At 33.6% G+C, this 23,529-nt stretch overlaps 1 protein-coding gene across 1 annotated transcript in view; it reads left to right on the top strand.

Moving 5' to 3' along the window:
- Positions 1 to 12,964, top strand: part of LOC134853297 (adenylate kinase 9-like) — a 570,635-nt gene extending 557,671 nt beyond the window's left edge. Inside the window, exons 31-44 of the mRNA XM_063869270.1 lie at positions 3,478 to 3,576; positions 4,374 to 4,512; positions 5,028 to 5,236; positions 5,438 to 5,618; positions 8,435 to 8,636; positions 8,979 to 9,125; positions 9,474 to 9,494; positions 10,005 to 10,077; positions 10,302 to 10,446; positions 10,528 to 10,743; positions 11,017 to 11,167; positions 11,463 to 11,564; positions 11,776 to 11,993; positions 12,462 to 12,964. Coding sequence (XP_063725340.1) covers positions 3,478 to 3,576; positions 4,374 to 4,512; positions 5,028 to 5,236; positions 5,438 to 5,618; positions 8,435 to 8,636; positions 8,979 to 9,125; positions 9,474 to 9,494; positions 10,005 to 10,077; positions 10,302 to 10,446; positions 10,528 to 10,743; positions 11,017 to 11,167; positions 11,463 to 11,564; positions 11,776 to 11,993; positions 12,462 to 12,673 — 2,115 coding nt within the window. The 3' untranslated portion in view covers positions 12,674 to 12,964. The remainder of the gene's footprint in view (positions 1 to 3,477; positions 3,577 to 4,373; positions 4,513 to 5,027; positions 5,237 to 5,437; positions 5,619 to 8,434; positions 8,637 to 8,978; positions 9,126 to 9,473; positions 9,495 to 10,004; positions 10,078 to 10,301; positions 10,447 to 10,527; positions 10,744 to 11,016; positions 11,168 to 11,462; positions 11,565 to 11,775; positions 11,994 to 12,461) is intronic.
- Positions 12,965 to 23,529: the final 10,565 nt, after the last annotated feature.

Genomic DNA, 23,529 nt, shown 5'->3' with positions numbered 1-23,529 from the left:
CGGGTAAAAATGTATTATAGTTTAATGGTGTTGCATCAATTGTTAATGGTATTACTCTTACATAACCTCTTATGTAAGATATTGTACTTATTGCTTGACTTGAGATTGATTGTGGGAAGCTTATAAATGCTGGATGAGACCATTCGGGGTCCCAAACATAATCTGATTGTTCTGTGATAGCGGTATCATCGTTCGAATTTTGGGGTCTAAAATTTTTTCTTGCTTGTGCAATTAAATCAATATTGTGTGTGAAATAATCTATTATGAACCATGCTAAAATTTTTTGTAAATCGTGTTTGGTATGTTGTGAAACGTCGTCTTTCGTGAAATTTTCTTTAATAATGTTTAAATAACTAGAGAGTAGTGTGATTTCATGTCGTACTCTTAAATGTTTAGATGTTTCTGTCGGTGAGACATTTGTTAATGGGAGTTCATTTTCTAATATCGAAATATAACTATATATTAGTGCGAAAACTTCATTGGTGAAAATGGAGTTTGCTCTTTGTGAGTTATGGTATTGGATGCTTTTTATATATTCTGAAAAAACTTTTGAAAATTCTAAATCAAGGTCGTCTGTTTGAATAGTATATGTTCTATTATTATGGTTTGGGGAAGTGAATTCTATAGAGTAGATTCCATACTGTTGTGTTATGTTGCATATATCTTTTAGATAGTGATCTATGATTTGTCTTTTGATTTTTACATCGGGGAACTCTGTTTTACATGGACTGATTCCGGGTTCAAATAAATTTACGAGTAAATTTTGACAAAATATGTGTTGTCCTCTATCAGTATCTGCATCTACTATAAAAGGAAAGATTTCATCATCATCTGGAGTTTCGTCACCTGGGGTGTGCGTTGAACTCATTTTTTCGTTCGATGACTGTTAATATGTAATTATTAATGTGTCGAATTGGTTGATTCCAATTGTATAGATGTACTGGTTTGTGTTTATACTGCTTTTTTATTCTTCTTTTTCCTCTTTGTGATGAATTTGAAGTTGTTTCTGAGTCAGAAAAATATAATTGATCGTGTTGTGGGTAATTTTTATCTATTGATTCTTTTAATTTGTAAAGTTCGTCTAAACTGTTGGTTTCTGATTCTGAAAATGCGTTTCGATTTTTTGAAAATCTTTTTCGTGTTATTTGTCTTTGTTTAGTTATTATTTTTCTCTTTAGTGTTTGTCGTTTTGTTCGAATGTATCCAACTGTTTGTGTATGAGGTGTGATTACAAGGTCGTATTTTTTGTTATCTATTTCACAATTGTGTAAAATGATTGTTTGTTTATTTCCTAGGTTTTTAAATGACATAAGGTTTAGAATGACGGATGCAAAAGGTTGTTAAATGATTTCTATTGACTTAAACTGTTAGTTCTTACGATTTTTTGGTTAGCTTAACCTGGGTCTAATTGTTCAGGGTTGGAGAGAAAAGTATATCGATTCCGAAGAATGATTTTTACTTTCTCGTGACTAGTATAAGCTAAGGTGTTAACTTACTTAATCTTACTTAGGGGTAGTGATTGTGTTCAAGGGTTGGAGAATAGTAAATCGATCCACAAGGTTCAGGTATAATTAGAACGCGAGTAGTTCGTTAGATACTATTTTAAACTTACTAAGTCTAAGATTTATCCTGGGTCTGGTAAGAGGAGGGGTCAAGTGAAGGATGAATAACCGAAGTTCTTCACTGTTTATCCTAATTTGAATGATTAGTTTTGTTTAAAAATTTCTATTAGTCTTGGGTTTTTAGAAAGGGTTGGGTAGTGAATCGACGTTTGAGGTCGTTAGACACTAATTAAGTGGGTGGGGGAGAACAAAGTTGTTCTGTTTGATCCAAGGATAAGCCTTGATGATCAAATTTAAAATTTAATTAAGTAGAAAATTATTTAAGATCCAAGGATAAGCCTTGATGATCTGATTTTAAATTAAGTGACTTTAAATTTTTATAAAGTTTTAAATTTGTGTAAAGGAAAGATTTAGTGTTTTGATGATATTAGTTGGTTTATGATTGCTGTTATGTTTTAGGTGATGAAGCTGGAACAACAGGATGATTTATGATTACTAACCATTTATTGTCATGCTACTAATTTTTATTTTTATTTTCCAATAAATATTCTTCAAACATGTTTTGTATAATACTGCAGAGTTTTAGGAAAACGATCTTAGATCTTTTTATCAATCGTTATTGTATAATATTAATTTGTTTAGCGCCTGAAATGATTTTGAAGATTTACTTCAAGGTTTTATGTTTGCAAATGGAAATCTAAATTCATTGCAAGTAGTATTCGAAATATAAAAGTTTGTTCTGGCTTTTGCCGAACTATCATATAACTATACGGCAAGTTTCTACTTTGTCGTATGTCGTCTTTGGTTCGATGTCTTCTTCCAATTCCGGGTAGTTCTATTATGGTTCGGAATATTGGCTCTGATCTATTGAGTCGGAGAGACATTTCAATTAAATTATTGTCGTATAACATTTTGTAAATGTTTTTGTCTAATTTCTAATCTAATTTTGGTTAATTCTAATCTAGTAAGGTCTTGTTCGAGACTTATGGTCGCACCAGATGAGTTATGACTGGGGTGTATAACTCATAGAGTAATTTCGGATAGGGTACACCGTCTGCTCGTCACGCTATCTTATTTTCGGCCGGATAGATTCGTGCAACTTCTTAGTCTAATACCGATCCTAATCTTACTCTTATACTATCTAGTCTCAGGTTGTTTAACTAGTCTCTGCTAGGCTCAATAGATCTAGGGTATACTGGTTTATTGCGGCTGCTGAAGTGCTCGGGAGAGTCCAACTAATTTCTAAGTTAAATTCAAATCTCTCTGGTGCTGAATTTACAAGTAACTTCAGCACTTACAAATAAGTGGGTTGTTAGTTAGATGGATCATGATTGGTTAATATTAAATACTTTACATTGGTAAAACATTTAATTTATCCAATCATAAAATATAGTTTAGATCAGGTTCCAGCTGGGTCTATAATTCTCTATTCTAATTGGCGGAAAATTCGAACTCAGAACCAAATGAGCATCCTCCCCCTAAACGGTCTCGGGCGAGGATGTTAACTTGGTCCAATATATCTCCTTTATATTAAAAATCATAGCAAATTGAAAGATTTTTCACTCGATATATTATTTTTAGAGCAGCAACCGGAAGCCAGAGGTTAATTATTTTAAGCTTAACCAAGCTATGGCTTATTACTTGCAACAGCTCAGCTAGCATACCATAGTGCGCGTGCTATTTCGAATCTACATTCTTTTCTAGAGCGAGATTCACGTCTGGCTGCGTTATAATTCCACAAAGCGCCGGCACGCAATTTTGGAGAAAAAATAGATCATATCAAATATTTTTTGTTTCAATTTTTTGAGCTTCTTAATTGAACCTCTAATAACCTCGGCAATTTTTGAAACTCATATGAGATTTTATAATTTTGTAAAATTATGTTGCCGAGGTTATTAATTTGAATCGGTTTTAGAAGCAGAAAGTGGACGATGACGATGAAGACGAAGAAGAAGATGACATTGAAGCCATTCTAGCTGAAGAATTCGAGGAGGAAGAAGTCGACGAAGAAGAGGTGAGTGCCTCTTAATCTAAAGGACAAAGGATCTACTCCCTATTGTTTCATTTTTAAGATGTTCACACTGCACCAATTGATAGTTTTTTGTCTGCGACTGCGTGTCAACCAAGACTTTAAACTGCTACGCTGTAAGTAAAGCGGCAAAGTTTGGTTCATCTTAATGACTTTTCCCCCAAGTAACGACCCCTATCCAATTCAATGGTTACAGCATATGCGGGTTTTGTACCTAGTAACGAATTTTCCCCATTTTGCAATAGGGAAGGGAATAGCTCTTGAGGTATCTTGAAATTTTTCGAGAATTTTCTGGAACTTAGCGAGTTATGTGAATCGTGCATTATCTGCTCTTCGCTGTTCACAACAACCAGCCAGATTTTTTCCGACTATTTCCTCATCACAACTATTTTCCTCGTTTTCATTTAGGGAATGCGTGATAGGAAAAAATTATTAGACACACAAAAATCTTCAGATAGGTTCGATTGATGTTTCAACAGTTTTTTTTATCGTGTTCAATCGTTTGTCTTTGGATCCCATCAGATTTTTGGCTCATTTTTTTTGCAAAGCTCTGAGGAAGTCGGTGCAAACTCCAGGGAAAATGTCTATGGACTCCAGATGGCATCCATAGTACTACCCGAGCTGGATGTGGCAAACTCTAAAAATTGAACATGAAGTTTTTCAAATGCGAAATTGGAAACATGTAAAATCACACGTTGTGAAATGTGAAATGATAGGTTTTTTTTACGTAGTTTTCCATGTGACGCTCTCTGAATGATAAGTCCTTTCTGAACCTTTTTTAGGACGAGGAGCAAGAGTCGGATGCCCTGGAGCGAATCAAGGGGGACATCACAGAGCGGTTTGAGGATGAGAACAACAAACTGCAGGGGGTGATTGAGGCTCTGGACGAGTTCACAATACCCAAGATAGAAATTGGAGCAGGTCAGTTTTATCGAGAGTTTTTTGTTACTCTTATACTTTACTTTCGGGTCAAAACTTAACGAAGATAGATGCACGAAGAAGGAAGATGACTTGCGTTTTTTAGTGCAGCGTCTTTTGAATAGCAACTAACCATCTCTCAACTAATCATTATACCTCTGATGGCTTTTTATTTCTGATGAGGCATTTGATTTTCCCCCTGAATTTATAAAACCTAATTTTGAAGTTTTCTACTTGTTTAATTCTTTTGAGTCCAAAAACAGAACTGAATGCTATATTTTTAAGCAAGAAACGGACTATCCTAAGACAGGCTAGATAACCTTCGATAGATTCTCTGGGAATCATAGAAACCACAAAAAAATTGTAGAATTACCAGCAGAAAATCGGAAATTAAGAAATACAGATTGATACAAACAAACATTTGTTGAAAGCAATTCATCAGTTTAAATTCAATTGAATCCTTGATTTCTCTTTTACTTTCCAAAAATCTGTTAGCTGTTTTTTTTTCTGACTTTCAGGCCGCAAGATCAAAATCGTGAAATTCTTGATCAACTCGCGACTGGACAAAATGATCACATGCAGACAGAGTATCTTCGAACGAGTATACCCTGTCTCGGTTCCTCTCGCCAAACGACTTCTGAACTCGGGCCACAAACACCCTTCCATATATGGAAAGTGGGATCCAGTCGATCTTCTCAACAAAAAAGCATGCGTGCAACCATTGCAGGTAATTTGATATGATTTCAGTTCCAAATCGATTCAACATGTTCTGGTACCATAAACAACAACAACAACAGTCTTGTTGTTGCTGAAGCCAGAGTAGTGAATGAAATATACTATAATTCCTTGTTATAAGCTTTATTAATAGCCTTAAGATTTTTTTGTTTGATCTTGAAGCAGTTTGTTTCAAACTTTTTCGTCCTTTCAGAACGCTCAGAACCCTTCATTCACTGCTGTGTACAGACAACACGTGTACTTCCTCTCCTCAGCCGAGAACAGAAACGTGTTTACGGACCAGCCGAGGAAGTTTGTCAGTCAGCCTCCCCCCAAACCATCCATCCCCATCCAGATTGCCATCATAGGGCCACCCAAGTCTGGCAAAACTACTCGTGAGTTTATTGAAATTGAAATTATTACTACTTTTCTGGAAGATTTAAGAATTATAGCCAGGAAAACAGCGTGCGACCTCAATGAGCTAAGCAGCAAATCAAAAACAAAGAAAATGTATACACGGAAAGAAGAATTTTAAAGATTTTTTTTAAGTTTGGGAGATGAAATTACGTTAAAAAATGCAAGAATGAGATTCAATCAACTTCAGAATACATTGTTTTTGAATTTGAATCACAACTGAAAATGCTTTTCTACGATTTTGCTCTTAATCCCGTACGAATTCTCCCTGAGGCATTCAGAGTCCGTCAACAAAAATTCCACCTTACGACTTAACTTTTTTCCATCACTTCGTGACGTGTCGGTAACAATAAGTATAGTTTTTCCAATAAAGGTCAACACTGAGACTTTAATGCATGTCTAGCTTCTGGTGTCTCATTCTATTACAAAAATCAAAAGAGTTTTTACTGCCGAATTTTTAAAAACAAAATACCAGTGTCTTTCTATAATGTCGAGGGGGAGACGAAGTTATATATATATTATGTGAATGTGCTCCTTGCGTGAGAAATATGCTACATTATTCAGGCCCTTCGCATCCAGAAAAATTGGTTGTATAAATTTTTTTTTATCCATTTCTTGAATGATTTTAATTGACTGTTACGACTTTCTAACGAAAGTAACGGAATATTTGTGCTCGGGTGGTTTTTTTCTATAGACAAATTTCGACTTTTTAATTAACCTTTTTTGACGGATTTTTTTTTTGTATCAACCAAAAGGTATTGTTGTACTGAGCTTAAATTTAAAATATAATTTTTAACTGTGATCATTTTTTTTAAATTATGGGGGTTTGAAGATTGCCATTTTGGTCATTTTGGGAGAATCAACGCGCGATATATTCCGCGCTATTCAGCGGAGATTTAATCCGTCTTAGAAATTGTTCCAAATTGGTTGAAGGAAGCTTAATTGCTATAATTGATTGGTTTTGAGGAGTGAAATCTATACTTTTGTACTTTGTATGGAGTGTGGGGTATGATTTTCCGAAAAAATCTCAAATTTTAAAACAAAAATTTTCCTTTTATTTTATAACATAAATTTTTTCATGTTATTACTGCTCCATAGATCTTAAAAGGCATTCGGAACAATCAGGGCTTCGCCCCGATACAAGTAGTTTTGTTTCTATTGATAATTTAAGTTTGGCGGATATTGTTGTACAGAGCTGATCTAAATTAGCCGGACAAGGAAAAAATAGAAATTTCATTTTTTTTCTCAAATTTGACTTAAAAAAATGATCGGAGCAATATTTGTTTATCATTTTAATAGAATTATTATAGAATTTCATTTTTTTCCCAAATTTGGCTAACAAAAGATGATTGGAACAATATTTGTTTATCATTTTAATAGAATTATTATGGTGCACTCTTTATTTCTGCCTCGTTTCGGGTTTGAGGTAGATTGGTTTCGGGTAGCTGGCAGACTGACCACATTTCATTTCATAAGTAAATTAACCGAAATTATCGCAAATTACAAGTCAACAAGAATAATGAACTGCCATACACTTCGGTATTTAAAAGCAGAATTCAATGTCATAAAATACGCAAAATTGAAATTATTAGTAATTCAATTCTGAAAACAGCGCCTGAAAAACTTGTGAACACTTTGTTTCGATTTTTTAGTTTTTTTGGCTTTTTCACACACTGTTCTTCGTTTTTCACCTTGGTTTTTCTCGCTATGAACTCTAGTAAGAACATCCTCCCCCCCCCCCCCCCCCCCCAACAGAGCGAGAAGAGGTGAGAGCTCCTAGGTCAACCGGGTCAGATTTCGGATCCAAGAACTGTTCCCGTCCGGATTAGCGGACCATATTTAAGCCACGTTTCGGTTCTGAGGTAGATCGGTTTTTGGTAGGTGGCTGACTGAAAACATTTCATTTCATACGTAAGTTAACCCTAATTATCGGAAATTACAAGTCAACAAAAAATAACGAACTGCCATAAACTTCGGCGTTTAAAACCAGTACTCAATGTCATAAAATACGCAAAATTGAAAGCATTAATTAATCAATTTTAAAACAGCGCCTAAAAAACTTGTGAACTTTGTTCCGATCTTTTAGTTTTTCTTTCCTTTTTTTTCACACTGTTCTTCGTTCACCAGAAAATTCTTTAGTTACGACCTTGGTTTTTCTCGCTTTGTATTCTAGTGAGAACACTCTTTTTTTTGCAAAATTCGGGGCCAAATTTTTCACTCGAAACTTGCGCCAAAAACTACACGGTTAATAATTAGCAAATTTTCTCAAAAAGAGCTTCATGGATGGCCCAATAAAGTTTTATGAAAGGGTAACCTTTTAAATGATATATGGTTATTAAACTTTTGTTTGATAGATTAAGAAATTGTTTTTTTTCCACCATTTAAAATACCTTTCAAACTCACAAACTTGTTTCAACGTTTTGCGCAAATTTTTTTTGGTATCAAACCCTTCTTTATTACTTTTCACAAAAGGCTCACTTCGATATAATTTACTCACCTATTGTGACTGTGTAGTTTCAGCGTAATTTTCTAATAGTTAAAAGCAACCAAAAATATTGCGTTTTCGGGGTCAAAATTTGAGCCTTAGTTTTGCTAAATCGTATGCGCTTTTGTAATTCTGCCAAATTTCAAACTTTTTTGTCTGTTGTCAATCCAGGTTGAGCAAAACTTGTGTAAAATATCCCATTTCGTACGTTTTCTCCTGATAATTTCAATCAGCACTTTATATATTTTTTAACAAAATAATAAATCTGTAGCATAATGTTTTACTTAAGAAAAGAATCAAGTTTTGTTTTAGTGGCCAACAAGTTCGCAGCGCAGTTCGGCATGGTGCGTCTCTCAATAGGGGAGGCCATCCGATCAATCCTCACCTCCCTCCCCTCCACCCACCTGGCAGCCCAGATGAACGAGTACCTGTTTAGAGGCCAGGCACTCCCGGATGAACTGGCTGTCCAGGCACTGCAGTGCCAGTTACTGGATATGAAGTGTCAAACTAGAGGGTGAGAAGTGGCTTTTGTTTATATTTTTTAGTATTTCGTTTCTAATTTTCGAGCATAGCTAAATAGTACTCGGTGCACAAGAAAATGGTTAAGTTGAATTGATATAACGGGTTGGATATGACGGTAATTTTGCACGAAAAGTGTTTCAGGTACTACTTTCTCACATTCCTAATTGTTTGAAGGTAGATAAAAAACGATGCGTTTTAGATGCTATTAGCATGGATTCAAATGAAAGTTTGAGTGCGTGGCACCCTTTATGAATATAAAATGCAGTCATATGGTTGTTTATTGGCACTCTGTTATAATTTAATCAATCTGCATACGCGTTTTCTTCTCCCCTAGGTTTGTGTTGGATGGCTACCCAGTGACTAAGCGGCAGATTGAACTGTTAAATGAGCAGCACATTGTGCCCCACAAGGTCATTCAGCTGCAGGTTCCCAATGACGAAGTCATCATCAGGGGCGCCAAGGACAGAATATCTGCTGAGAGGTAACAGAGCCGATGGATGAGTGTTTCGAATTAGTTCTAACATAATGTATCTATTATCGGTCACACCTCCGAATCCAAGAAGAGGGTGGAACACCAACGATGAGCTGTTATTTAGTAGACCGCGATCATTTTCTGGAGTTGTTTTTCCTTTTTTGCCAAAACATTGATTGCCAAAACATTCATTTCGCTAAACATCATTTAATTTTGCTTAATTCTTATAGCTCCTAATTTTACAGGGTTAATTTTAGGGTTAATTGTTCCGACTTTCAAAGAAATTGATGGAATTATGATTTGATTTATTTGATTCATTCAGTTTTCTTTGATTCACACGTTTTTGTTTTATTCCAGTCCACTTCTTCCCGATAGAGTGTAATTATTTCTGTTAATATTCTAGACATCTTAGATTTAGTCGTCGGCCAATTGCACTGTATCTGTAGTTTCTGTGCTTAAATTTCTATTGGAACCTTTGGATCTCTTTAACAATCTCCCTTCCTATTGTAACGGGCAGATGCGTTACTAAATTCAATATTCTTAGCTGTTTTTTGTACAACCTCCCACCATTATGTAAACGCAGTGAACCCCTGCTGATTTTGTGCTTAAAGTGGGGGGTTCATTGCCGACCAGACACTATAGAAGAGGGTGATTGTTCAAAGAATCCGATCTTTTCATCGAACCTTGGATATCTAAAACAATCTTTCAAACACTATTAGAAGTGAAGTTTCTTAGTTGATCTCTTTTCTGTGAAATGTTGAAACTGTATTTCAAAAATGAGTCTATTCAAACTTTACCGTCTTCATTTGCGAACCATCTTCGTTTATTGCAACCTTCGTCTAAACGGCATCCTCACCCCAAAATCTAGCAACGTTTTAACCATTTTAGAGTGCTGCCTTTGCATGACTCTCACAAGATCCTCGCTATCCGACTGACCGCCTGGCAGAAAGAAGTCAATGAGGTACATTTAAATAATAAAACGCCATTTTAATTCAAATTCCGCATTAATTCAAAATTGTATCAATTTATGAGGCCAAAACTGTTTTTCTGTTTGAAAATAGAAAAAAAAAGAAACATTAGGTTAATAAAAGATGTTATAACCATACATAATTTCGAGTACTATTGAGTTCTATGCATTCAACCAATTCTTTTTTGTTGATGAAATGTATTTCTTTCTCTTCCTAGGTGATCGAGTGGTACAAGCGTGAACACGATAACTTCCACAGTGTGGATGGGACTATGAGCAAGTGGTGGGTGGGGGAGAAAAGCAAGGAGATCGCATTCGAGAGTGTCAGGGCCACCCAAACCTACATGGACAGAACTAGTCAAGGTACAAATAGACCTTTTCATTTTTTAGTTTTTTTTTGTTTCCGAATATTTAATTGGTAAAATCTCTGATTTTTTTTAATAGGTAAAGCAGCTTCAATCAGGAATCTTTGTATCACCCCCACCGAGTTCACGTCGCGCCTCGGAGTGTTCGGTCAGTATTGTCCGGTCAGTCTGGCTCTGAGGGGGGAGTTCTGTGACTGCTCCACCCAGCCCAATCTGGACTTAGCGGCTGAGTTCAGAGGGAAGTACTACAAGATGGCGTCTCAGATGGAGTTGGATGAGTTCCTCATGAATGCTGGTTAGTTTTTGTTATTATAATCACTAGTTATCATTAACATATCTAGAAGCAATTCAATCAGAGTTTAAGCCACCCCTTTCGAATTTGGTCTTTAAGCCGAAAGGCCAACAAGCCGGAAAAAATTACTATTCGAACAAGCCGAAAATTATTATTGTTATGGAACATATTGTCACTGTTGTAATGCTGTTATTACGTAATTTTATGTAATTGCAACTTCAAGGTATGACACTTTGTTGAACATTTGCCGAGTAAAATGTATATTTAATTTTTTAGTGATGTATGTGCCCCCTCTGGCTCCCTTGGAACTTCCCCCGGCGGATGAGTTGCCGAGGAGGAGGACTACAGCTGAAGTGAAGTCCTTATTTCCAAAGAGGATAGAACTCCAAGGATACGACCCAGTCGCATTCCTAGATGGCAAACTGCGGTAAGTTTGAGGTTTTTTAAACTTGGAGCCATTTTCAGACAGCATATCGGAAATCGCTCATTTATACGGCTGAAAATGTTTTTGCTTACGCTTTATTTTTAATTTACGATTTTTAATTGAACAAAAAGGTCTGTGCTAATCAAGCTAAGACTTTCGAGCATTGATAAACATCAAAATTCGTCTTCTTGTTGATACCATCATGATTTATGTAATCGATCTTTGTTGTCTGTTTTACTAATATGTGCACTAAAATTTTCTGTTCTGCTATTTTAAGTAATATTTTGTTTTGTTTTAGATATGAGGCGATTATTCCTGGGGACGCAGAGAGCTTCGTCGCAGAATACAGGAAGAAACTCTATTGCTTCTCATCTGAGAAACACCTCGAGAAGTTCCTGCGGTAAGAACTCCATAAAAAGCAATCAATAATGCTCTATTAGTCAACATGCAATTTTTTCGCTTTTTGTCACTTAAAAAATTGCATTCAAGTTTTTCCAACTTTCTGTTGGCTAAGATCGAATAGACTTTTTTGGGATTGTTGTAAATGTTAATGGAATGTTGCAAAATTAAACAATGAGAACCATCATATTATAGCTACTTCTCTGTTTTAGACTTCCCGAAAAATACTGGAACCTAACTCTGCCCCAGAAACTTCCTCCCAAGAAACAACCCCTCTCAGTCACTGGACTGCCTATGCTTGGCTACCTGGAACAGACTGTGGCTTCTGCCATCATTAAGAGTCTGACATCGGTTGGCGCTTTGAAGCCGAAACATCCCTTTTTGAGTCCCACGAGGTCCGCGTTGGTGTATGTCGCATTCCATCTTAAAGGTAAAGATTTGCTCAGTTTTTTTTGGATCAGGCAGTTCAAACTGTTACGCTCTACCAAAACTTCAGAAATGTCATATTTGGCAGTTTTCTGCAAACTTCAACCCCGTCGGTAAAAATTGGTCACGGATTTCTTTTAGTGGCTTCTACGTTTCAATACTTTGGTCACGGAATCCGCAACCAACACACACTTCAAAGGATTAAGCTGCTGTTACGGATTCCGCGATCCGAAACTCTCAAAAAACCACCAATTTTACAAAATCCCAAATGACAACCTAGGCCTCGCAGTACCCACCCTTCTTAGTTATTACATATTGGTGCCTTTATTCTTTAGAGAAAACTGCTGTTGTAATCCTTTTCTTCAGATTCATGCAATTTTTGGATATTTTTTGTAGTCGCAATTGTTGCTTCACCTTGGCCCTATTTTTTATCTTCTACTAGATACACTTAATTTATATATATTTTTTTCAGCCAACAATCCATCCGCCTCTGAGTTCAAAAAGAAGAAATATAGGCAGAAGGTGGCTCAATTCCAGGAAAAGTGTGAGCTTATTCACTACCTGTCCAATAACATGACTTTGAACTACAGAGAACCGGCGCACAGACCCATAGATTTCGACCACAAAATGGCTTCTTTCTTACAGTTGAAACACGCACAACCTCAGTTGAACCTCATCGCGTGAACAGATTCTGTTTCTAAAGCGAGCTAAACAACATTTTTTTTGACCGTCAAATGAATCGAGGAACTTTTCAATATTAATCTAAACTGAATAACAATCGTAGAAGAAATTTTGATGTCTGAACAAAAAAAAATCATTTCCTTTCAGATGTAGGAATTCTTTCTTACAGAAAAAAAAAGAAAATTGAAGTTGGAAAATTGTTGCTTAAATGCAGAATTTTGAACTATTAGGTAGATGATCATCATGTGAAAAACACACACAGAAGTCGAATCTTATGCCTAAAGTTTTAAACCGAACCTTGATAAATCTCAAACTTGTTTCGTTACTGAAAATTTTAACTAAGAATAATTTTAAAGTTAAAAGTGTTCGATTTTTCAGCACAATACAATTTTTTGCTTTAATTTGAAATTATAATGAGTCAGTGACAATTATTCAACTTTCCAAAATAATGTATATTTGTAATTCAGTTAACATGAAAAAAAAACAGCTCTTGTCATTTTAATTGATTTATTGTTTAAAATTATTTGTATAAATGTACAAAAATCTGTAAATGATATCTCTTTGTATATAATGTTATCTCTCATGGTCCAAAATTCAAAAGTGTGATTTATTTTTTCTTTATCTTTTTCATAATTTCCTGGGAAAAAATTCGAGACTTCCGAAATAGGCAGCATCTATATATATGAATTTTTATAACTGCGTTTCGGCCCAGTAAGTTTTATTGCCTTTTCAAATATCTAATTGAACTGCTTGATTAAAAGACATTTTTACTCCACCATCAAAACTGCAAAAAATGAGAAAAGACTATTAAAACCATTCATTATTTCAAAAATCAATTATGAAAATCTGCTTCATAGGTTTTCAAATCAGGTCAACAGACAACGGTAGCAGGGTGAAGTATTGAGATTCAAAATGCTCTTTAAAGCGCCTGAATAAAATTTAATTCAACATTTTTTGATCGATTTTTCAATAATATTTTTAAAAATTTCTTGCTTTTAGGGATACGAAATATGTTTTTCTTTTTAAAAAATGTTGCCTGTTTTTGATAACAATTTTTTTCTTAAAAAAGTTACAAGGTTCTTTCATGTCCGAATTTGAGCTCGGATGTTTTTTTTGTTGTGATTTTTGTTCGAAGGTGTGACAGTTATTTAGCAGTGTCTCTTCAAAAAGTTTCAAAGATGATCTTGTTTTGCAGCTCGGCTTCATGAAACTGTGGTTGATTTGAATCGCTTAGCTGCAACAAAAATCCCACATTAGTGTAATTTTCAAATATTAGTATCCTATGACTTCGCAGTGTTTGAGGCGTTTAAATAAAATTTTTCACCAAACTGTTGGCAATATCGGTGGCCTAATCGGTTAAATTAAAATTTCTAATAGTGAGGCGAAGATATGTTGAATTTCAAAGCAGTTGTTTAGGTCAGAGATTGGATCAGACATTAAAATTGACTTCGAAGTTCTTGAACCAGAACGGACCAAAAAGTGTTGAAAGTTAATGCAGTTTTGTTGAAAAACACAAGATGAAAATTCGAAGTTTACCGCAAAAAAATAAAATCATAGCATTCTATAATACTATGACAAGTGTTGCAGAAGCTCTGATTACTTCAACTGAACAACTAGTAAAAAGTATTAAAAGCTTTTTTCGAAAAAAACTCAAAAAACTGGTCTCGTTTCTTTTAAGTGTGATCCAAAAAAAATGCTTCAAAAAGTGATTGGAAAGAACAGTGATTTGGAAGATTTTTGTCCAAGCAGTTGTTGATTAACTTTTTTCTCCTCTTTGAGCTTCTGTGGAAAAGTTAGAAGGATTGAAAAAGGATAAATTTCTTATGCGATTAATTTTGTTTTCCGTTCCGTATTTTGAAATGCCGTCTGCATTCTTGCAAGTCTACAAGAAAGTTTGAGCGCGCTCAATTTCTGCACTCTAATTAAAATTGAGCCCAGGGTCAACTTCACATATCAACTAATTAACTGAACAAGACAACATAATTTCACGATCGAAAAACCCACATTAGAACGTAGTTTTTTCCGACTGCTACTTGTGTCTTGTTCGATGTTGATTTGATTCCAATAATTAGTTTTTACGGATACAATTAGCAAAAAGTTTGAAATCGAACTGATTTTTTTTGCTGACCTGATTTGAGACACGGTCAATTTAGTTTACGGATTTTGTATAGCACATTTCTTAAAATCTGTCAAAAAATTGCAATGTTGTAATTGATTGACGTTAAATTTGTAGCCGATGAACTTGTATGACGGCAGATGCAATTTTTCCTATAAGTTTTTGTGGCGAATTTTTTTGTTAAATATTCAATTATTCCATGTCAGACTTAATTTTATTGGCTGATTTTCTTCCTAACATTTCCAGTCTTTTTTTGAGAACAACGACTCAAAAAAATTTTGAGTGCTCAAAATCAACCCTTGATGTACTCCCTTTAAAAAACTGTTAAAAACTATTAAAAATACTCAAAGTTAAATTTGAAGTAGAGAAAATCTACTTTTTTTGATTTTCTCAAGGGAGAGTTTTTTGTTCATCTAGTTCAATCGACATACGTATATTCTTTTTTTCTATCTTTGGTTGAGTTTTTGCTAGACTTCTTTTTCTTCGTAGCCTATTTTGTCGCAACGATATTTTTCATTCCAGACTCCGGGATCATTCATTGTAATTTCGGCAGTGGTAACACCTTTGTTCGAGAAAGAAAACCACTCATACTACTGTCATATATGAGAATTAAATGATCCCTACTGTTCCATGATGATTTGGTGTGATGATCAAACAATAAAGTTGTATGACTAGCCTTTTTCGCATGTGAAAGTATAAAGTTTTGTCTATGTCATACTCCAGACACAATTAATCAAAAATAAGAAAAATCACAATGAGGTTGAAGGCTGATTATGGTTTGAATGATGACATCAATTTAAATCTGTTAAACAAATAGACCGTGTTTTTCAAACACTGATTGATTGAAGTTTGACACACTCTAGCCAGCAGCGGAAAAAACACTGTTTCTCATACTTTTGTGCTAGTTTAAATGAGAGGCGGAAATAACGTATAATTGGAAGTAACGTAGTGAAAAATAACTTAGTACGAAATTACGTAGTATTTCCCGCATCCAGTTTCAAGCGTTAATAATTGATTATATTACAATTTTAGTACCAGTCTCACTAAAATTGAGAAACATCCAATATTAATCAATTAATAATCGATTAAAATCTCTTTTTAAATTCAAATTATAATTAATTTTAATCCATTATAATCGATTATAATCGATTATTTATTTGTCTATTTTTCAATACAGTTATAATCGATCCATTATTTTTATTCAAACTTCTATTTTATTAGTTTTGCACAAAAATCCATTATAATTGATTATAATTGATTATAATCCCTTTTGTTTGTCCATTTTTGTCTTCGAAGTTGCATCTAAGAAAATTTCGGCAAAATAAGAGATTATAATTGATTTTAATCGATTATAATTGATTTTAAGGGTTCTTAGTAGGAACTACAATCAATTATAATCAATTATAATCGATTATAAGAGATAATAATCTCTTGGAAAATATCACGATTATAATCAATTATAAATCCCTTGAAGACCTAATTTTGGTAATTATAATCAATTATAATTGTCAAAAATCATCATAATAATCCGTTATAAACGACTATTTACGCCTAAACTTGGATGCGGATTCTTCCAAATTATCGTAGTGGATAAAATCGGAGCGAGAAATTTCGTAGTCAAAATCATTATTAATTGTCATAAACACTTTATACATTAATTTACTGGTTGATTTAAACACTACGAAATTTCCCACACTGAATTTTTTCCTACTACGTTATTTCCAACTACGATTTTTCACACTACATTTTTTCTTTCTGCGTTTTTCTATTTTATTAGTTTTGCACAAAAATCCATTATAATTGATTATAATTGATTATAATCCCTTTTGTTTGTCCATTTTTGTCTTCGAAGTTGCATCTAAATTGCTTATAATTTATTCTTTTTGTGTACGTTGGTTCCTATGAAAAATGAGAATTTTTTTTTTAAAAGTTTTCCAATTAATTCGAAATTATAAGTTTTTTTTTCATTTCTTCCCCATTATAGTCGTTTTGTGATGCATATTTTAAGCTTTTTTAAACACCAAAACATCAGCAAATTGATTTAGTTTCATGATCGATTCGGAAAATTTATTCTTCATCTACCGCGAGAACTTTTCCACTCATATGAAAGGATCTCTATGAAACTTTTGTTTCGTGGTATAACTTTGTGTTCAGATGAACCAAAGTGTTCAAGAGATCTCTCTTTTAGAGATTTTCTTATTGACACAAAAAAAATAACCCATAAGATAATTTAAAAAAATTGTGTCAATTGTGCTTATCTCAAAAGTATGGACCGTCTCTAATCTTAAGATATACATTTTTACCAAAAAAAAAGTCAATAAAATAAACTGCTGTCTCGTAAAGTAACAGTTTTTGCTTCCAGACTACGCTTCACAATTTATTCTCTGCTTCCTTTATTCCTTGCTTCGACAAAATAATGTACTTTGAAAGGTCAAAAATTTTTCAAATGAGTGAAATCAAAATCTGTGAAATACGACAATTAGTATAAGTATTTTTGGAGTAAAAAAATATAAATTTATTAACCGTGCCAAAATTTGGAACTCCTAACCCTTTATTGGTGCTGTCGAAGTGCACTCAGTTGTTGAAAGTCTTGCCTCCAAATGCCACAGCTCAAAATTTTCCATGATTTGCTATTTTGTATGATTTTGTTAATATATTCAGTTAACTATATTAAATAGAGCTCACAACATAACAGCTTATAGATAACTGTTCTCGACAAAAAAGAATATATATTTTTTCAAAAATGAAACTTAAAAAATTAGAAAATTTTTGTATTTTTTGTCCATTTTTTTAAGAAAATTATGTTCTCTAGATTGTCACTGCTAAAATCAGTATCAAGAGCTTGTTTTCCTGGAGTACGGCTAAATTTCCGAATTGATCTCTATAGGCCAAAAACGCTAATTGTACAATCCTATAAGCTAAGTCTATGAAAAGTAATAGTCATGGGGGGATGAGTTTTACAAACAATCTTGAATGAAAAAATCGTTTTGTTTTATTACAGCTAATTTTTTTATGTTATTACTGCTCAAGAGAGTTTCAGTGTTTCGATGTTTCAATGTTTTACATGTTTCAAGAGTTGGCGTAGGAAATTGGAACAGCATCAATTATTTGGACTTAACAAGTTTTCAAGTGTGGGTAATTATTAGGAATCTATACAGCAAAAAGAAATGGCAAAAAAGGGCCGATGAAATAGTATTTGCAAAATTTTTGTAGATTTGGTTCCCAGAAGAAATGTAAAAATTGTGGTTATGTTGTGAAAAACAGCAAAAATAGTAAGCATCATCACACAATTTGAAATGCTTTAAAAATGTTTCTAAAAAATCGGCGTTTCCGACAAGTGCCAAAAAGCCAAAAAACTCATTAGAAATCTAAATCATGGCAATATGCGACTTCAATTTTCTTTGTATTTAGGAAAAAATTGTATCAGTTTTGCTTATCTGAAAGGTATGGACCGTCTCTAATCTTAATATATACAATTTTTTCCAAAAAAAATCAATTAAAATAAACTGCTGTCTCGTAAGGTAACGGTTTTTGCTTCCAGATAACGCTTCACAATTTATTCCCTGCTTCCTTTATTCCTTGTTTCGACAAAATAATGTACTTTGGAAATTCGAAATTTTTGGAAAGCCAGAAAAAAGGCCCAAAAAATTTCAAATTAGTGAAATCAAAATCTGTCAAAAAGACAAATAAATTCCGCACGCATATCGGATGGTTGAGTTGGACGGCGCAGATGGCTTAATTTGGGCCAATTTTTTTCTAAATTAATCCAACTTCTTGGTGGCAGCCAATCCATTGAGACATTTAACGAATGGTATAAGAGAAGGAACGTTAAGCTAATGAAAGCGACGGATTTACGGATGATAATTATTTTCCTGCATTGTGGAACCTGATCTAAACTACATTTTATGATTGGATAAATTAGATATTTTACCACTGTAAAGTATTTAATATTAACCAATCATGATCCATCTAACTAACAACCCACTTATTTGTAAGTGCTGAGATTACTTGTAATTTCAGCACCAGAGAGATTTGAATTTAACTTAGAAATTAGTTGCCTCTCCAAGAGAACTTCAGCAGCCGCAATAAACCAGTATACCCTAGATCTATTGAGCCTAGCAGATAGTATAAGAGTAAGATTAGGATCGGTATTAGACTAAGAAGTTGCACGAATCTATCCGGCCGAAAATTAGATAGCGTGACGAGCAGACGGTGTACCCTATCCGAAATTACTCTATGAGTTAAGACCATCGGTTATAACTCATCTGGTGCGACCATAAGTCTCGAACAAGACCTTAATAGCTTAGAATTAACCAAAAATAGATTAGAATTTAGACAAAACATTTTTAAAATGTTATACGACGATAATTTAATCGATATGTCTCTACGACTCAATAGATCAAAGCCAATATTCCGAACGATAAGAGAACTACCCGGAATTGGAAGAAGACCTCGAACCAGAGACGACATACGACAAAGTAGAATTTTACCAAATAGTTATATGATAGTACGGCAAAAGCCAACACAAACTTTTATATTTAGAATTTTATTAGCAATGAATTTAGATTTTCATTTACAAACATAAAATTTTGAAGTCAATCTTCATAATCATTTCAGGCGCTAAACAAAACTATTAATATACAATAACGATTGATAAAAAGATCTCAGATCGTTTTCCTAAAATTCTGCAGTATTATATAAAACATGTTTGGAAAATATTTATTGAAAATCAAAACAAAAATTAGTAGCATGACAATAAACTGTTAGTAATCATAAAATCATCAGTTGTCCCAGCTTCATCACCTAAAACATAACAGCAATCATAAGCTCACTAATATCATTAAAACACTAAATCTTTTTCTTAAATAAATTTAAACCATTTTAAACTTAAATTCACTTAATTTTAAAATCAGATCATCAAGGCTTATCCTTGGATCTTAATTAATTTTCTATTTAAATAAATTAAAACTTGATCATCAAGGCCTATCCTTGGATCAAAAAGAACAATGTTGTTCTCCCCCACCCACTTAGCTAGTGTCTAACGACCTCAAACGTCGATTCACTATCCAACCCTTTCAAAAAACCCAAGACCAATAGAAATTTTTGAACAAAACTAATCATTCAAATTAGGATAAACAGTGAAGAACTTCGGTTATTCATCCTTCACTTGAACCCTCCTCTTATCAGACCCAGGATAAATCTTAGACTTAGTAAGTTTAAAATAGTATCTAACGAACTACTCGCGTTCTAATTATACCTGAACCTTGTGGATCGATTTACTATTCTCCAACCCTTGAACACAATCACTACCCCTAAGTAAGATTAAGTAAGTTAAAACCTTAGCTTATACTAGCCACGAGAAAATAAAAAATCATTCTTCGGAATCGATATACTTTTCTCTCCAACCCTGAACAAATAGACCCAGGTTAAGCTAACCAAAAAATCGTAAGGACTAACAGTTTAAGAAAATAGAAATCATCTAACAACTTTTTGCATCCGTCATCCTAAACCTTATGTCATTTAAAAATCTGGGAAACAAACAAACAATCGTTTTACACAACTGTGAAATAGATAACAAAAAATACGACCTTGTAATCACACCTCATACACAAACAAAACGACAAACGGATATATTAGAACAAAACGACAAACACTAAAAAAAGAAAATAATAACCAAACAAAGACAAATAACACGAAAAAGATTTTCCAAAAATAAAAACGCATTTTCCGAATCAGAAGCCAGCAATTTAGACGAACTTTATAAATTAAAAGAATCTATTGATAAAAATTGCCCCATTCACGATCAATTATATTTTTCAGACTCAGAAACAACTTCAAATTCATCGAAAAGAGGAAAAAGAAGAATAAAAAAGCAATATAAACACAAACCAGTACACTTGTATAATTGGAATCAACCAATTAGACACATCGATAATTACCTATTAACAGTCATTAAACGAAAAAATGAGCCAAACACACAGTCCAAGTGAAGATAGTCCAGATGATGACGATATCTACCCCTTCCTCGTAGATGCACCCGATAATAGAGGACAGCATGACTTTTGCAAAAATTTACTCCTAAATTTGTTTGAACCCGGAATCAGCCCATGTAAAGCAGAGTTCCCAGATGTAAAAATCAAAAGACAAATTATTGATCACTATCTGAAATATATATGTAATTTAACACAACAATACGGAATCTACACCATAGAATTCAGTACACCAAACCCGAATCACCGCAGATATGTAATTCAAACAGACGATCTTGACTTAGAATTTTCAAAAGTATTCTTAGAATATATAGAAAGCATACAATATCATAACTCACAAAGAGCAAACTCCATATTTACTAATGAAGTTTTTGCAATAATATATAGTTATATTTCAATATTAGAAAACGAAACCCCAATCTCAAATGTCTCACCGACAGAGACATCCAAACATATAAGGGTACGACATGAAATTACACTATTTTCAACTTTCCTACATATAATTAAAGAAAATTTCACTAAAGATGAAGTTTCACAACATACAAAACATGACTTACAAAAAATTTTGGCATGGTTTATAATAGATTATTTCACACATAATATAGATTTAATTTCACAAGCAAGAAAAAATTTTAGACCTCAAAATTCAAACGATGATACCGCCATCACAGAACAATCAGACTACATTTGGGACCCCGAATGGTCTCATTATGCATTCATAAATATCCCACAATCAATCTCAAGTCAAGCAATAAGTACAATATCTTATGCAAGAGATTATGTAAGAGTAGTACCATTAACCATTGATGCAACACCATTAAACTACAATACATTTTTACCTGATACGCGAAATAACAGTTTAAATTCGACCGTCATACACAATGAAAATCTTAATGGAACTAGGAATCTCACTCAACAAGATATTCAGACACCATCACACTTCATAAATGAAGAAATCGTCCAAACAACAACAACTACACAACAAAGTATTTCACCGATACGTCCAAATTTAACAACACCAAGAAATACAAACACTTCACTAGCACAGGTAACCTTACAATCAACCGTTAAACCTTCGGTTGCTCCAAAATATTCACAAATGGATTATCAAACATATAGACCCATGACAATACCGTCAAAAACACGCAGAACAATCACAAGAAACACTTTTGCGGAACACAATTATAATTACACACATTCATCAAAAACAAACTATCCCCCACGACAAAATCATAATAATCAGATAAGATCTCAATATTGGGATAATCCAATGACAACAACCAACTCAGTAAATTTTCAAACTAATTCACATCCTCCACAGGATCGTAGTGATAATTTTCCATTCTTTCAACAGAATAAAAATAAAAAACAAGCACCTCATTATCTATCCTCTGATGATGATTATTTACAACCAGATATATTTGCACCATACACTCAAGAATATCGTGGACAAAGAGTGCAGAAACCACATACATATCATAGAATTTTTTCTCCACACCCAATAGATACACAAAATCAACAACCAATACAAATGCAAAACCCAATTAATACACAATCTTTTCAACCAATTCAGCCACAAAACCCAATGATTACACACTCGTATCAACCAACACAAATGCAAAATGAAATACCACTCCCATATTACCTTCAACAACACGAAATAACAAAAAATCAACTTTCAAATTTTTCACAAATGCCAAATGCCGCAGAATCATTACAAATGACAATGAATCCATACCTTATGGGTGGATCATCAATAACATCAAACAAACCATTAATGGTATTCACAGGAACAGACCCTGAATATTCTGTAGATGATTATTTAAATGCAGTAACAGCAAGTTTAATTTTAAATATAGGACCTGAACCAATTAATACGCCACTACATCAAAATTGGATACATCGACGCACAGCGTTGATACAGACAACCTTAGACGGCGCAGTCCAAAAATGGTTTTCAGTATTGCCTATAGAAATAAAATCAAAATGGAAAAGATTTACACAAGAATTTTCAAAAATGTTTGACTCCGAAAGAAACAAACAACAACAAAGAGTTTTATGTAATGAAATTCGCAGATTACCAAATGAAACCATCAAACAATTAGCAGTAAGTATCGAAACACTAGTTCGAAAAGCATATTCATTAAATACACACGACTATAAAAACACAAAAATGACAGAAATCTTAATGATGACCTTAACACCTCAATTAAGGAAAATAGCAATAAAAAAGAGAGCATCCCATCCCTCCTCAATTCGAGAGCCCGATTTAGATTTTCGAAAACTAGTAGACAAACTAGAGCAAGCGGAAATCACAATGAAACTTGAAGAAACAGAAAATCTGAAATTACAATATGTTAACCGAATTGAAACAAATACCACAAATATCAACAATATACAGGAATCAGATACAGACCTCGTTGAAAAAAAACACTGAAATACTCAATATTTATGAAAAACACCCAAACTTTAAAGGCAAACCATCTTTCAAAAAATGGTGTAATTATTGCCGACGATACGGACATAGTATTTCTGAATGTAGACAAAAACAACAGGACAATCAAAACAAACCTCAAAAATATAAAGAACCAAATAAATCATTCTATCAATACATGAAGAAAGATCAAAATCTACCAAACAAAAATGTATACAGCAACAACAGTTCAGGAAAACCACTTCCGAACAATACCAATTACACGAGAACTAAATCACCATATAACTCAAGTTATAGAGGAAGATCACCAGAACGAAGA

This window comes from Symsagittifera roscoffensis, chromosome 8 (assembly GCF_963678635.1).
Source record: "Symsagittifera roscoffensis chromosome 8, txSymRosc1.1, whole genome shotgun sequence".
Classification (NCBI taxonomy): domain Eukaryota; kingdom Metazoa; phylum Xenacoelomorpha; order Acoela; family Convolutidae; genus Symsagittifera; species Symsagittifera roscoffensis.
The sequence above is the reverse complement of the archived record's forward strand: the minus strand, read 5'-3'. Positions and strand labels throughout refer to the sequence as shown.